The sequence below is a fragment of the Protopterus annectens genome, chromosome 15.part0, assembly GCF_019279795.1.
Source record: "Protopterus annectens isolate FY-2018-M chromosome 15.part0, PAN1.0, whole genome shotgun sequence".
NCBI classification, from domain to species: domain Eukaryota; kingdom Metazoa; phylum Chordata; order Ceratodontiformes; family Protopteridae; genus Protopterus; species Protopterus annectens.
In genome coordinates, this window is record NC_056749.1 from 343493869 (window position 1) to 343511479 (window position 17611).

The 17611-nt window shown below is 37.5% G+C and overlaps 1 protein-coding gene across 1 annotated transcript in view; it reads left to right on the forward strand.

Annotated features, from left to right (window-relative positions):
- Nucleotides 1–17611, forward strand: part of LOC122789682 (relaxin receptor 1-like) — a 976275-nt gene that overhangs the window by 669697 nt on the left and 288967 nt on the right. The window contains exon 8 of the mRNA XM_044057098.1: nucleotides 121–192. Within this exon, the coding sequence (XP_043913033.1) occupies nucleotides 121–192 (72 nt within the window). The remainder of the gene's footprint in view (nucleotides 1–120; nucleotides 193–17611) is intronic.

Here is a 17611-nt window from a genome sequence, read left to right on the forward strand (position 1 = left end):
TGTTTTATACAGTAAAAGAATAAGTGATAAGTTCATATCTGAATAGAGGAAGTACATACAATTTTATTACTCTTTATTTTCTGTTTTACTAAAACTTTTCTTCTAAACTTGTCTTTACAGAATCATGGATAACAATAACATATCCAAACTGGTAATGAAGCCATTTGAGGGACTAAAATCTCTGTATTTTCTGTAAGTGCTTTCTTTGTTGTATAAGTCAGTGAACAAATCTGACTGCATGCATGTATTACTTGCATAGTTGTTTACTTACAGTATTCTTTTTAAAACATGACTCCATGATTGCTGCTTGTAAAGTAATTTATCAAAACAGCAATAAAATAAAGCATTTGTAAATAAAATGTCTGTACTTTTTCCCCATACTGGTAACACTGACCTCGTAATGAGTTTTTCCCCAATAACTCTGATAATCTTCCTTAACTGTATTTTTTTCTTGCCACTTCCTTCCATAAACAGAATATTATCACCAAAGATAAGCATATTTATGTCTACTAAGAATTATTACGGATCAGATGTAGTTATATGGTATGGTTGTCATTAAGAGTTCCTACTGTCAACTTTCCGCTTGCATTTTAATTTAGTTTTATCACAACATACTGTGTAATAGTTGTCCCCACTTTTGTAAACCAGGATGTCACCAGAGAAATGTAACTGCTTACCTTATATGTGCAATAACAGTCCTTTTGAATTTTCTTTTATACAAACCTTACAAGAAATGAACCCTTACAAACACAGTCACCATATTCTTACTTTGTGTTTCTCTGACTACTGATTTGCATTCTGTGTTCTCTGTCACTGTAAGTACTGTCATACTGCAGAAGAGGAAAGTACACAAAATGTAATTCGATTTGTAGAAGACTCACTGAACAAATATAATGCATCAGAAATGTATTCAGAAGTAAAACATGCACTAAAACTGCATAGTTGTCAACGCATAACATGCTGGTCAGCAAATGGGCTGTCTTTAGCTATCTGTAGCTATTATCCCATTTTCATGTGTTTTCTTCCCCCTCACTACCTTTTCAGCAAAATTATTACACCAGCATTTTTCTCCATCCCTCTTCCCCACCCTTTTCAGTTGTAATGTATGTATTCCAAACCAGTACAGCTACACTCACCACACAATGTATTTCAAATTCCATTTTACACAAACACACAGTTGATCACCAGCCCCCTTTACTCTTCTATTCTATGACTTAAGTTACACCTGAAAAGAACCTGAGCAAGAACAGTTGCTTTACCTGCTTAACAAGTAAATAATAATAATAATATATAGAGTTATGATCAGTCTCCAAATGTAATAACATTATTATGTGTTTGAGACAGGGATATGAAGAAACTCACCTTGAGGGCAAAGCTTGAGAGATAAATCTTGGCACCCATGTCAAGAACACATGATAAAGGGTTATGATCATTGAGATCTATCATAGCTCTTTGTAGTGCATGGAGTTTTATCTACTCCATGTACTCTCTGTTACAATAAAAAAGCGGAAATGTTTTCCTGGCTTTGAAAGCCAGTACAGCATTTAGTGAGTCCTGTTGCATAGATAGCAAGTAAAGAAAAAAATCAGGGTCAGTACCATCTGTACATTTCAGTGGATATAGAAGGCCAAATATTCAGGGAATGTCTCTTCCCGTATATACCTGACTGTCACAGTGCTTAGGGGGTATGAAATATTTGTTACACACCTTTGAAAATGCTGTTATGGTTGGGTCTCTCACTACAGTAGTGCATAACAAGTTGATCTTTTTTTCTGATTATGGAGTATAATCATGGTGTTCCATGCACTACAATAATAATATACAGTAGATTGCTCCAAGTTACAAAATTCTGTAACACAATGTAAATGTGTTGCACTAACAGACGTTTGGAACAGAGATGTGAGTTGTGTCTCCCAGTCCTAGAATGTCTCTTACTATAGTCTGCTGATGTAAACTTAGCAGAAAAAGGACTTTTCAGCTATAGCGGTAAAAATAAATTAAATAGCATTTTAACATGAATTTAACCCTGCTAATTTGTTTGGGTCTATATCACATCATCAAACTCTTCATGACATTGAATACCTAATTATCGATCCCTTTAGACTGAACGTCATATTCCACGAACTACCAAAACAGCAAATTGTATTACACTGAATTGCCATAGTTGGCCAACACCATGTCCGTAACATTATGCTGCACAGGAAAACAGAAAGCAAACTAATTTCTAAAAACAAAACTTTTTCTTTTTCTTTCCATTTTTACAGGGGAGCTTTGCCCCCCTGGACCACTCACACCACCTCCTAATTAAATGTACCAACTCCTAGATCACACCACAGTGAAGACATGGGACATGTTGGCCACCTCTGGAAATTCGATGTAAGGCAATTCACTGTTTTGGTAGGTCACTGAATAGAACGTTGGATGTGTAAAGGGGTCAATGATTAGGTATTCCATGGTATGAGAGTTCAATGATGTGATATAGACCCAATTTTTTTTTATGTTTCCTTGACAGCTTCACATTCAAGAGAAAACTCTAAAAATGCTACCAATGGATCTTACGTTCAAAAAACTGTAAGCTGCCATTGCATTTTGTAAACAAAATTAATCACACAACTCTAATACCTAATATTACTTACTTAATGTAATCCTCTGTGATTTACCAGAAAATCAATTCTTTTATTAGGGACAGGCATTTGTGGAATAAGTGCTTTTCTATATAAATTTTGTAGTAAACAAGACATCATAAAATTCCAGAATTAAACAATGAATGGGGAGGTATCAATCAAACACAGCGCCTCTCAGAGCTCTCATCTTCTTTGCTGAACAATCATGGACAAAGGAAAAATAATGGGGTGGGGGACAAAGGTCAAAATCATGGACCATTTTCAAATAATATTCTAATACACTCAAAACATGGCTAGAATAGCAGATTTTCCCATCAATATGCATTCTCCAAACAATAAGTGTAAAACTATAATATCAGCCATTATTAGATGAGTTTAATCCTCAGTGACTTACCAGAAAAAATAAAACATTTTAGGAAAGACAAGGGCAAAAATATGAGGCAAAATCAGGGGTATTCTGCAAAATCAATAGCAGTTTAGAGGAATGGCTTCAGTGAAGTGGCATTCCAGAATGAACAGAAGTTTGGTGAGAGTGAAGTGCAGTGTATACTGACTACTGTTCTGTTACACACAGATGTTCAGCAGAAACTATGATAATAAATTACTTCATTTCAGCTACTTCTTCTATGTGGCACTATTAGTCTTATTGCATTTATTCGAATAGCTGTTGAATTCTTTTAGCTCTGTATTTAATTGCAAGGTGCTCATGTTTTATCATAACACGCATCAATACCAGACATCACTTGGACTATAAGGCAAGGAAGTTAATGCAGACTTCATCCAAATACCTGTTTGTATAGCAGTCAGAGTAGGTTGTAGGGGTCAACACCTCATTTACTATCAGGAATTCTGGAAGATTAATGACCAGAGATAAGTATTTGCACATACACATGAAGTTTCCCTTATGTCATAACACATGGGCAAACTACTAAATAATTACTGCATGAAGACTCAGCTAACTGAGTATAAAGAAATACATACTTATTCTTTTATTAAACTACAAAAAATGTTTTATTACTTTACTAACATTCATTTAGCAAAATGTTAGTACAGAAAAAAATTCCTTTAAATAAAATATTGAAGGCAGACATTCTGAGCAGCATACTGAGTGGCCAGACGTTAGGACAGTGTGGCCACCTAAACTTCACTTAGTATAATTTGTCACTGATTACCAGCCAGCTGAACAGCCACACCTCCTACTCCCTCCCTCCCTTTCCTGTTACAAGTGACTTATTCCCTTCTAGCATGAAGTGCAAATTCCTCCCGTACCGCAATACATTCTTATTGTTGAACCTTAGCTGCTTTCTTTCAGCCCATTCTGCAGACATGTCTCATTCATCTGACACTGTCTTCATTATCGTCTCCACCAGCCAGCTTTGACATCTATGATCAGGCTTTCAGAAATGGTAACTCCATCATCATCTCTGGAAATTTTAAAGATGGCCATTGGTAGCGTCCCTACCTAACTTGATAACCAATAAGACTAATGCCAAGAACACATAGGCATTACCATGTGATGTACATTTATGCCTTTTGTATCTCTACTTTTTTGTCTTCCTCTCAAACCTCTTCTGTGTGCCATGTTTGAAGACTTGCTAAAGGCTAGGTAGATAACTTGCATGCAATGGCATTTGCCCAAATTCTTGGCAATCAGCTCATAGTATTACTTAAAATTTGCCTAGTTTACTGTACCATTTGTGAATCTTTGCTTTTTCTTATCATGGAAAACACTCACTATTAGGGAGATTACCAACTACTTTGTTTTTATTTTCTCTGTACAACACGTACTAAGAGGGGGAAGGCATGCCCGAAGGCAGGAAGAGAGGAGAAAGGTTAGGAGTGTGGTAGTGAGGGTAGGAACTTTGAATGTTGGCAGCATGATTGGTATAGGGAGAGAGCTAGCTGATATGATGGACAGAAGGAAAGTTAATATATTGTGTGTACAAGAGACCAGGTGGAAGGGAAGTAAGACCAGGTGTATTGGAGGTAGGTTCAAATTGTTCTATCATGGTGTAGTTGGGAGGAGAAATGGGGTAGGGGTTATCCTGAAGGAGCAGTATACCAAGAGTGTTTTGCAGGTGAAAAGAGTGTCAGATAGAGTGATGTTTATGAAGCTGGAAATTGATGGTGTAATGATGAATGTTGTTAGTGCATATGCTCCGCAAGTTGGGTGTGCAATGGATGAGAAAGAAAAATTTTGGAGTCAGTTGGATGAAGTGGTAATGACTGTACCCAAGGGTGAGAGAGTGTTGATCGGAGCAGATTTCAATGGGCATGTTGGTGAACGGAACAGAGGGGATGAGGAAGTGATGGTTAGGTATGGTGTTAAGGAAAGGAATGCAGAAGGTCAGATGGTAGTGGATTTTGCAAAAAGGATGGATATGGCTGTGGTGAATACGTATTTTAACAAGAGGGAGGAGCATAGGGTGACATACAAGAGTGGAGGAAGATGTGCACAGGTGGATTATATCCTATGCAGGAGGGTCAGTTTGAAGGAGATTGGAGACTGTAAAGTTGTGATGGGGGGAAAGTGTAGTTAGAATGGTGGTCTGTAGAATGACATTGGTGATCAAGAAGAAGAGAAGGAGTGTGAGGGCAGCACCAAGGATAAAATGGTGGAAACTGAAAAAGAGTGATTGTGAGGTGGAGTTCAGGGAAGAGTTAAGACAGGCACTGAGTGGCAGTGAAGTGTTACTGAATAGCTGGGTAACTACAGCAGAGCTAGTAAGGGAAACTGCTAGAAAGGTGCTTGGTGTGACATCTGGACAGAGGAAGGATGACAAGGAGACCTGGTGGTGGAATGAGGAAGTACAGGAGAGTATACAGAGAAAGAGGTTGGTGAAGAAGAAGTGGGATTGTCAGAGAGATGAAGAAAGTAGATGGGAGTATAAGGAGATGAGGTGCATGGTAATGAGAGAGGTGGCAAAGGCTAAGGATAAGGCATATAGAGAGTTGTATGAAAGGTTGGACACTAAGGAGGGAGAAAAGGATCTGTGCCAATTGGCTGGACAGCGGGACCAAGCTAGTCAAGATGTGCAGCAGGTAAGGGTGATAAAGGATAATGAGGGAAACATACTCACTAGCGAGGAGAATTTGTTGAACAGATGGAAGGAGTACTTTGAGGGGCTGGTAAATGAAGAGAATGAGAGAGAGAGAAGGCTGGATGATGTGGGGCTAGTGAATCAGGAAGTGCAATGGATTAGCAAGGTGGAAGTAAGGATAGCTATGAAGAGGATGAAGAATGGAAAGGCTATTGGTCCAGATGACATACCTGTGGAAGCTTGGAGGTGTTTAGGATAAATGGCAGTGGAATTTTAAACCAGATTGTTTAATGAAATCTTGGAAAGTGAGAGGATGCCTGAGGAGTGGAGAAAAAGTGTTTTGGTACCCATTTTTAAGAATAAGGGTGATGTGCAGAGCTGTAGTAACTACAGAGGGATAAAATTGATCAGTCACAGCACAAAATTATGGGAAAGAGTAGTGGAAGCTAGGTTACGAAGGGAGGTGATGATTAGTGATCAACAGTATGGTTTCATGCCAGGAAAGGGCACTACAGATGCGATGTTTGCTCTGAGAGTGTTGATGGAGAAGTACAGAGAAGGTAAGAAGGAGTTGCATTGTGTCTTTGTGGATTTAGAGAAAGCATATGACAGGGTACCTAGAGAGGAGTTGTGGTATTGTATGAGGAAGTCAGGAGTGTCAGAGAAGTATGTAAGAGTGGTACAGGATATGTACAAGGATAGTGTGACAGTGGTGAGATCTGCAGTGGGAGTGACAGATACATTTAAGGTGGAGGTTGGATTACATCAAGGATCAGCTCTGAGCACTTTCTTATTTACACTGGTGATGGACAGGTTGACAGACGAGATCAGGCAAGAGTCCCCGTGGACTACGATGTTTGCAAATGACATTGTGATATGTAGTGAGAGTAGGGAACAGGTTGAGGAGACCCTGCAGAGGTGGAGATATGCTCTAGAGAGGAGAGGAATGATGGTCAGCTGGACTAAGATGGAATATATGTGTGTGAATTAAAGGGAGGATAGAGGAATGGTGAGGATGCAGGGAGTAGAGTTGGCAAAGGTGGATGAGTTTAAATATTTGGGATCAACAGTTCATTGTAATGGCGAGTAGGAAGAGAGGTGAAGAAGAGAGTACAGGCAGGGTGGAGTGGGTGGAGAAGAGTGTCAGGAGTGATGTGTGACAGACGAGTACCAGTAAAAGTGAAAGGGAAGGTCTACAAAAGGGTAGTGAGACCAGCTATATTATATGAGTTGGAGACAGTGGCAGTGACAAAAAGGCAGGAGTCAGAGCTGGATGTGGCAGAGTTAAAGATGTTAAGATTTGAACTGGGTGTGACGAGGGTAGACAGGATTAGGAATAAGTATATAGAGGGTCAGCCCAGGTTGGACAGTTTGGAGACAAAGCCAAAGAGGCGTGATTGCATTGGTTTGGACATGTGCTGAGGAGGAATGCTGGGTATATTGGGAAAAGGATGCTAAGGATGAAGCTGCCAGGTAAGAGGAAAAGAGGAAGGCCTGAGATAAGGTATATGGATGTGGTTAGAGAGGACATGCAGGTGGTTGGTGTGACAAAGCAAGATGCATAGGACAGGAAGAAATGGAAACAGGCGATCCACTGTAGTGACCCCTAACCAGTAAAAGCCAATAGAAGAAGAAGTGTACAGCCATTCTTTAGTTTCATACTGAGACATGTGACTATCCTCCAACTCTCAACAGAGGTGTACCCCTGGCCTCATCCCTTCCCTTTTAGCCACTAGTCCCCAAAAAGTCTTTATTAATTTATTGAACAAATGCCACTTTAGCCTAGCCAGTACCTCTACCATCCCAATAAGCTCCCCTGGATACATGTTTTCTGCACATGCTGCCCTTTACCATCCACACCACTGTCCTTGTCTTGTCTTTACTTTGCCTCACCCACTCCCACCATGAGTCACAACCTCTGCATCCTTTCTGGTGAATATGTACTAACTACAAATAATTGTTCATTGCTTGACTCACTCCCTACTCAGCACATAATGCATTGCTTCTTTTAGCCTTACAGCTAAAGATCTGTACTGTTTTTCCCCATACTGACATACCTTAAATATACAGTTGTAATCTCTTCCAAACTGTGGTCTCTTTTTATTAATTTTCTTCATCATTAGTTGTTTGTACATATATAAGTACAGTGAAGGTTAAACATTGTCAAGATTTTCATTCACATTAATTAATTAATTAATTAATTAATTTACATTTGTTAACCAGATAGGTGAGATGGTCAAGAAGACCTTTTTCACCTATGACCTGTGTCATCAAGCAAAGACATACACATACTTATAATACAATGGTTTCTCCCTTTAATTTCTCCAACTCTTTTGGGTTTCTAATATCATGACAGGAATGGACCCCATTCCTAAGTCAAAGTATGATTAAAGATCATGAAATTAGTATTGTTTCAATCTTTAATGGCAGCCAAAAGTGCTCTTCACAGCACCCGCAATGTGCCCAGTAATGACTCCTGCAATTTGTATGGGGATACATGTATTGGTAACATATCTAAATACGATTGTAGATTCTTTTTTGTAAGACCCATTGCTCCTATTACTATTGGAACTGTCTGGGTATCTTTCTTCCACAATGTTCTCATTTCTGCCTGCAGATCCTGATATTTTATGTCTTTGTGTCTGTCTATACGCAACACACTGTAGTCACTGGGTGTGGTGATTTCACTGATCAATGCTACTTTTGTCTTCTTTTTATGGACCATTCTATCTGGTTTTCTAGCATCTATCTTTTGAACTGCTGGTAAGGGTGAGCCCATGTGATATAAACTTCAGCATTTTCTACGATGCTTTGTGGCTCAAGTTTCCAGTGTTGTTCAACCACTTCAGTGCCATAATGTTTGGACAATACCCAATGTAACAGTCTTGCCACATTATTATGCCTTTCAGTATATAGTACTTCTGCCATTAGTGTGTCACAACCAGCAGCGAGGTGTGCAACAGTTTCCAATATGGTTTTACAAAATCTACATTTCTCTGTTTCCTCCCACATGTTCGATGGACTTTGTAAACCAGTGTGTACAAAGCCCACTATCTTGGGCCACCAATATTGACATTTCATCTCTTGGTTTGAATTCCTGTGTTCATTCCTGATCAATGGTTCAGTGACAACACTGTAGTGTTGTAAGAGATAGATATGAGAGTAATATACATATTTACTGCAAGAACAGTTCTTAACTGTTGTCACAGAAGCACGTAAGGGGTCTAGAGAAGTAAATATTGTGGGAATAAATATCCAGGGAATTGTTATGGCTAGGCCTGTATAGGCCCTAGGGTCGATAGCCTAGTACCAACCTATGAACTGACTTGGCTTGTTTCTTTTAATAAAGTCTAAGATGTTTGTGGTAAGATCGTTTATTTTTCTAATTTCATCTGGAAGTGAAATCCAAGTTGTGGGGGATGTTTTAGGCTAGGCTTACTGATCAACAAAGTCATGGTGCATGCTCTGTTAAGGCTGCTTGGCCTCTAGAAGAGTAATCAGGAATGGAATAAGACATCTTGGGATGCAGTAGAATTCATTTAGAAGATTATAAATCAATGAACTCGGAAGACACAAATCTTTGAGTCTGAAGCAGTCATACTACTTTTCAGTCATTTTCCATATTGTATAAATAACAAATGCACAGTAATAATTTGACAGACATATTTGATTGCAGTCATGTATTATTTTATTTCTTCTGTCTTGTATTTCAGAAAGGCTGAATACTTAGCCTGTGTCTGCAATTAATCAATCTTTATATGCATATTAAATGATTGTCATATACCTTGCTTTTTATATCATGTCTACTTTGTTATAATTATTCATCCTTAGTTATAATATATTTTTGAAGACTGCGCAATTATTTTTATTAAAATGTTTTGTATTAATTTAAAGTTTTTCCCAGGCCTCTGATGAAAATGGACTTCTACCCAGTCAGACTTTCCTGGTAATTAAATGTCAGTAAAGAAAAAAAGAAAGAAATCTCAGACATGTATATCAGTAAGACAATGCAGTTAGGGAGTCAGCATTTGAAAAGGATATATCAGATGTCACCTGCATTATGGGCTAACTACCATAATATGGACTATTTCTGCAGAGGTACAATATTTGTAACTGATTAACAAAAACAGACACATATAAAAACTGTACCACTATTATTAGTAAAAAGGAATTCAATTAGTGAAAAATTAGATCAACAATGCATGTATAATAATTAAGTTCTGTTCTTCCATCCATTCAAGACAAGCTCTAAGTGAAATGCACAAAATTATTATATAGTACAAAAGTAGTAGTCGTTATCATATAAACTACTCTTTTGAAGTCAAGAAATGAAATATGGACATAAAAAGTACAGACATGAAATGAGTGTATACTGTTCTTACCTAGAAGTTTTGGTCTATAAATAAATTCAACAATAATTCCAGGGTTAAAATGAAAGGGTAGGTGAACGTGGGCATCATTGTGTGACACCACTTGCTATATATCCTGAACAATGTGCAGGTTACCTTAATAAGTGAATGTAGTATATATATATATATATATTTTTCTTGGGTCTATATCACATCACCGGACGCTTAAAAAAGTGAACGGTGATTAATCGACCCTATGTAAGTGAAAGCTTACAATGTCAAACTGTCAGAACAGCGATTTTTTTTCCAAGGGAAAAAAATCTCTGTTCCAACACAAAAGAAAAAAAAAAAGAAAACACTTAAAAAAAACATTACATTAAATGGGGGGCTTCACCCAACACCCCCCCCAATGTGGGGGGCTGTGCCCCCACACCCCCTACTTAAATATACCAACTCCGAGATCGCACTAAAGTGCCAAAAACGGCAAAGTACCGAAGCAGCCAAGCCCCTTCAATATTTTGCCTTTTCAGTCTTTTCAGTTCGACCAAGATGCATTTGAAAGAATGCGTCTTCGGCCTTGTAATAGGGACCCTTTTTTCTTAAATAGCAAATATCATCTCTATATTAATCAAATCAAAATCTTTATGTGCACCTTCTGTCTGAAAATATATTGCATTAGATTTTATTTGAAATAATAAAGCTTGAATGGTTACTGACTAGAGCTGCTGGCTAATATGTAAAATCCATCTCTCTGGGATAAAATTAAACTAGAATGAAGTGATTAGACAAGTCAAGATCCCTACCAAACAAGAATTAACTACTCTAGCAATTGTAGTCTACAACAGAGGTATAGGATTATATTTATTTAATTTTGGAGACTAAATACATTTTAAGCATAATGTTTGCTAACATACTGTAAAGTCGAATACCCTGCAATACATGAAGATCCAACATATGTTGAAACAACTTTACAACATTTGTGTGGTATTATACCAGCATCAGCAGCTTTCTTTTGTTTAAGGCAATAGACTGCTTTTCAAGTATCTTATAGATGGAAATCACTAAAATTAAAAGAAGAGGGTTTTTTTCAAATTAATATTCTGTGAATATTCCAGTTAATGTTTTTGTTGATATCCATCTTGATTGTAATAATTCACTAAAATAATTAGCTGCTATCTTCATAATAGAAGTAGTACTGGTTAAAATAAGATATTATTAATTAAATTTGTAACACACACACACACACACACACACACGTGCGCATGCACACACACACACACACACACACACACACACACACACACACACACACGTGCGCATGCACACACACACACACACATACACGTGCACATGCGCACACACACACACACACACACACACACACACACACACACATATATATTACTTTGATGAATAAATTAGAAAACTGTATTTTCTTACCTAATAACCACATTGCTAGTAGTTTGAAACATTAGTCTCTAATGAAAGTTCTAAACATGTTAATTACAATTTTAGTGCACCAATTTGTGTCTTCTTTCTTAATTTCTCTAAAGCAAAAAATGTTCATCTCTGCTAGTAAATAACTCCACAGCTTCCTGTTTTTGCTTGGTGTGAAGTTGGTTAGTCATGAATCTGATTCAGAAATGTAAGCTATGCCATTTGCAGTTCTCCTCATATCAGTGTGCTGTTAACATGATTATGTCAGATGCTTCCACCATCAAGAATGCTAATAATACAATATGCCTGCTGAGATTTGCATAATAATACAAAATTCTGGATATTGTCAATCACTGGAACACAATTTATAGCAACAACATTGTTTTCCCATTTGAAACATTACTTAAAGTCTTTCGGCTTTTCCCGGTTAGGGGTCGCCACAGCGGAACTCCCGTCTGCTAATGATTGGCAGTGGATTTTTACGGTGCCAAGTTGCCAGCCCGACGCCCAACCTTCAAAGAAGGCATGCCCATTCACACATGCACCTACCTGTATGTCTTTAATGTCACTCAACCACGGAGAGGACATGCAGACTCCACACAGAAGGCGCTCCAGCTGAGAATCGAATGTGAGGCAACAATGCTAACCGCTGCACCACAGCGGCATCACTATGGCATCATTTGAAACATTACTACCATTGCTAAATAATACAACCAGATTCTACTAGATATATGGATTCATACTCATATAATTAATTAAATTATTTAAACTCAGAACAAAATTAACTCAAGAAAAAAAATTAGTCATAAGGTCAGGAAGTATACATTTATTTTGCATTTATTTGTCTCCAAAGATTGTATAAATTGTTATATTCCATACAAGCTGTTAATTGTTTAGCATGTATTCTGTAAAAGCATGATACTTGTACATAAGATATGTCTAACTTTTGGTATGTTTCTATATTGAAATCTACAAATAAAATGATATGATCATCTTGGTGGAAATGCATAATCCATTGTTCTTCTTCTTCTTTTGGCTTTTCCTGGTTAGGGGTCACCACAGCGGATCACCCGTCTGCTCATGATTGGCACTGGAGTTTTATGGTGCCAAGGTGCCAGCCTGGCACCCAACCTTCCACAGAAGGGACACGCATGCACACACTCACACCTAGGGCCAATTTGGAGTGTCCAATCTATCTACAGCATGTCTTTGGGATGTGGGCAAACTGCCAAAATGCTTAATAGCCTGCATATGAGGCATAGAGGCATAAAGGAAGTCAATCTAAAACTTAATTTGATTCCAAATTTCTTGCAAAATTTAAACTCTGGCTTGTGCATCCTGATCATAGTAAGCACAATTATCAGTAAGGGTCAATATAGTCAACCTTTTATCTTTACTGTATGATAAATTATCACCATTAAGTACAATTATTTTTTGGTATCATAATTGTTTACTAAATGGGGTTCTTGAAGTCAGCATATACAGACATGAATTTACTTTATATACTGCAGGGAGTCAGCCCATTTCCCTGGTTATTAATACCATTTATATTAACTGAGTATAATCGCAAAGTATCATGTCCTGTCACTAACTGATACAATGATCTGCTGTATTTCTGCTATCCCATCCCACATTCTTGATGCCTGCCTTGGTGGGTTGCCCATACCAAATTCCACTTAAAATTCCTTTGGAAAAGATATGTAAATAAAAAGGAACACAGCATTCTAGCCTAGCCAAACCTGACAGCATCTTGAGGACTTGATCCATGTCACAACTCCCACAGATCACACCATCTCTACTCAGGTAGTATGTGTGCAAAGTTCAGTCTAATACTTTTACTATTATTTGTTCTACCTCTTTTTCTGTGTTGGAGCTACATGTCAGTCTAAAGGGGGAAAAACTTGATTTCCTGGTCAAAAGTAAATGCTTGATCTGAGCAAATTATTTCTCAGCTTATACAAAGTCTAAGGGAAGATCTTGATATGTCTAGATTTGATTGTATTTGTTGCTGCTGCAGTGTAATTCTAGCATTTTTCTAAATGTTCTACAATCTGTTCCTAACAGAAAGTGAAGAGGCTTTAACAATAATAGCTTCTGTAACACTGTTTCCATTAGGTAACATCTTCCAACCCTGTGTAACACGTCAGTTGCTATCTTTATTTTGCTGAATTCAGTTATCTCTAGCTAAAACACAGTATCAGATTATTAATGGTAATGCATTAAAAGCGTTTTTTTAACCTAATGTTTTGAGATATGTCAAATTCTTAACTTGTAATTTTTAAATGTATGCTCCAACGTGTGGCATTTGTTTCTAAGTTGGCCCCTAAAGGTTTTGCTTTCTTCCTGTAATTATGTATATGGCCTTTAAATTCAGCATATGCATACTCCACATATCCCACATGCTCCTCATTTTTCAAACTAAGTTGGATTAATTCTTGAAATTGTGTTAGCATTTTTTGATCATTTGGCTTATGTCCATAAATGTAACCTGCTACAATTTAAAAGGTTTACTTGCTCTGTAACTGTCTGCCTTCATTAACAAAGTACTAAACCAAGGCACTTCAGTAACTTAACAATGAATCTGAGATATAATTGCAAAATGACTTTCATGTAGCAAATGCAATATATTTAGAATCATTGTTAGAAACAGTACCATTGTTAAACAAACTGTGCTCGAGGCTGAATATTTAAGATATTTCTTTTTTTCCTGTGTCACACTAAAATTTAGACATAAGAGGCATAGTTACTTTACTTCACTGTGTGACTTAGATTTCTGAGTAACAACAAATCAGGAGTCTCTCTGTTGATGACTGATTGTAACTGTTATGGAGACTGCATGTAGGATTGCCAACTTTTCAGGTCAAAAATTCTGGACATGTACGTGAAAGCAAAATGTGTGCAGAATAGAAGTATTACTGTGCGCAATCAAACATATTCTTGTGTTCTTCAATGTCAGTGGCAGTGTCTCTTAATTCTGGACAGTTGGCAACCCTAATTGCATGACCTAATATAGAATGTTCATGTTACCTTAGCTATCAGTCAGAAATCTCATTCGATTAAGGCTAAACAGCACCCATCATGTAGAAGAGAGTAATATGTCCCAGGGCTATAGTGAAAGCCAAACAACAAACAAGATTATTTTAGCTCAGCCCAAAATGTCCTTTCGGACTTCATCTATAATTAAAGGCAATCAAAAGGAAAGATGTTTGTTTACAGATGAACACTAAGGCTAACAAACCTAAATGCTTCAGAATTGTATTAGACAGGGTTTGATACCATATTTTTGATGGGGAGTATATATAACACAGGTATGAGTGGTCATGCATTTACAAACTCTCTCTTTCTAATAGTGGCAGATGTGCCAGACCAGGAGTAAATTCTTGATTCCCCATCCATTGGTCCAAGTTATGCTTGAACAAGCACAGGGAGGAACTCTGCTTCACACTGATGGCAAGACTGTTCAAGAGAAGGGATAATCTCTGAGACACATAACTATCCTTCTAATGTGTCTTGTTTATAAACAAATGTAGAATACTTTGTAGGTTCCATTATAGGCTCTGTAACCCGGTGGAGAGATTGGTTTTCCCTGGGACCAACAAGTAAAAAGGAAAAGCCTGTTTGTTTGAAGTAATCCACCACTCTATTCTTATAAACATTTTACAGATAGCTAACCAGAGTAGAATGTATATGTTCTCAAAATAAAGTAATAAAAACATAAAGCTATCCTTCTTTGAGCTTTAAATTGTCCAGATTTTTTTCAAAGCAATGAGCACTTTCATTTATCAGACTTCATCAGACACAATGTTTCTTCCTTAAAAAAAAGTTATAATTCAAGTTGTTCAAATAACCCTAAATAAGGAGATGTGGTGAAGAATATCCCTTATGATTATGGGTAAGACTATGGTTCCAGATTGGCTAAAAGTTGGGCCTGCTGGTTGGAAGGGAGGCCAAATACCTAAATAGAATATGAGTCATAGATCTGCTAGGCTGTTGCTCACCTCCAGTTCCTTGTTAAGGAAAATGACTCTTTCCCGATGTTATTATAAAATGAAAAAAAAATGTTTCCTGTTTTATGTCTGTTTTGCAGAAAAAAAATGTAGCTAATAGAAAATCCTTTACTTTTGTAGGTTCATTGGAACAATGCATGTTTTACAGTCAACATAAACAGTGAGTTAAGGGTGCTTGCTTTTACAGGGTGTCCAGTGTTATCCATCTATTTGACAAGTCTATCCAAAATTAAGGTGGAGTGAATAAAAACAATAAAAGAAGGATGCCCATTTTATGGGGCTGGAGTTAACTAATTGAAAGCTCCATCCAGTGTTCATGTGTTATCATCCAGCTCACTGGCTTATAATGGAGTTGCTGCTACTGTAGTCCTTCACAAGGCCCCAATTTTTGGGGCAGGTGTGAGCTGGTGTTAGATTTCACACATATTAGTGACACTCCTGGAAAAGTAAGAATAAAGTAAATGTTTTTTGCTCCTGACCCAAAGCTTCTTCAGAATACCAAACTTAGGGCAGTAGAAAGGAAACCTATAATAATCAAAAAATCAAATATTAGAAATACAATTTGCAACCAAGTTAAATCTGTGGTGGGTGAGTGTTATCACTCCAAAGCTAACACTGCCTGGAGCGGTTTAACACATTTTTCACATACCACTGGTGTAGTTGGTTTGATTTATCTATAAAACACTGCAAAACCTATTGGTGAGGATCTATTTGAGAAACCTAAAGTCTAAGCAATGATCATCTCTGTTGGCAGTTGATTAAGTTAATTTTGAAGGTCCAGTTTTATCTTCATCCCATTCCAAGTAGCTAGTATACAGTGATGGTCAGTATGGTTTTTCCTTATGCCAGTCACCTGCTTACCAGTCCTGACACTCAGGCCACCAATGCTCTACCTGTGGAGGCTTATTTAAGGTGTTGTGCTCAGATCAAAATGCCAGACAAACCACAGACCCCATCCCTTATTGTTTGAATTTGAGTCAAAAGTTTAAACTTCTGGAAGGAGAATCTACTGGAGGTCGTGAGCCTGGTGATCAGATGCTGATAGAGTTTCTGAACTTCACATTCCTTATCACAATAGAAGTGGAGGTTACAATGGAGTGTGGGACTGCCTTCTATTTGTGTCATTCATTATTTCCTAACACAGTTTTTTCATTAGGTTTCCCCAGATGCTCCTCTCATGGGTCTTGTTGTACAATGAGAGGGCCTTGAGTGTTATCATGAGTAGTTAAGGCATCTGGAGGGGAGGTATTGTGTGGTTGTGTGATAGGAGGGGAGTGGGTGGGGACATGGTCCGATGGGCAGGGTCCCGTGAGTGGTTTACTACTGTTAGTATGGTCAGTCTAGCCTGTACTGGATAGGAGGTCCTATTTTTTTTGAGCTGAAGAGCGGTCTTGATTGAGCATCCAGAGCTAAGACCTGGCTTGTTCTATGCATTCAACATGGCTTTTCATTCTAGCTCTCTTTTATCTAACAGCACATTTCTATTCACATCCAAGGGCAATCCCACAATTTTGTCAAGGATATGAAATTTAAACATTGAGTGATCTGATGTCTCAATGGAATATTTTGCTAGAACATTTCTACTAATCCTATGTTTATTATCAGAAAAATGGTGTGACATACATATTTTAGTCTTTTAATGGTTTTTCCCAAAAAGGAATGCTTCATATTTTGTGCACAGAGGTGTGTAAGCCACCATTTCTGTAATACAGTTAGATTTACACTTGTGGTAGTATTTTTTCCTAGTACTTAAAGAAATGTAATGATTTGTGTTGCTTATGTTTTCACAGAAGGAGCAATTTGGGGCCTTACATTTGAAAGTCCTATCTTCTGTGGGTTCCACTGTGTCCTTGTTAGACTTGAGATAGTCCTTAATTCTTCTTTTTCTGCTTTTCTTGAAGATAAACTAGGTCCCTGTTCTAAGATTTTGGCAAGTTGTTTGTTACTGTTCTGAATGTCCCAGTTTACCTTCATAATCTTACAGACAGATAAGTGGCCAAGATTGAAGGTACTATCCATGATATATATATATATATATATATATATATATATATATATATATATATATATATATATATATAACATTTTTTTTTGCTTCATTTCATTTTTGGAGTCTTTGTTAAGACTGGCAAAGCACAGGTGCAGTCTGTTAA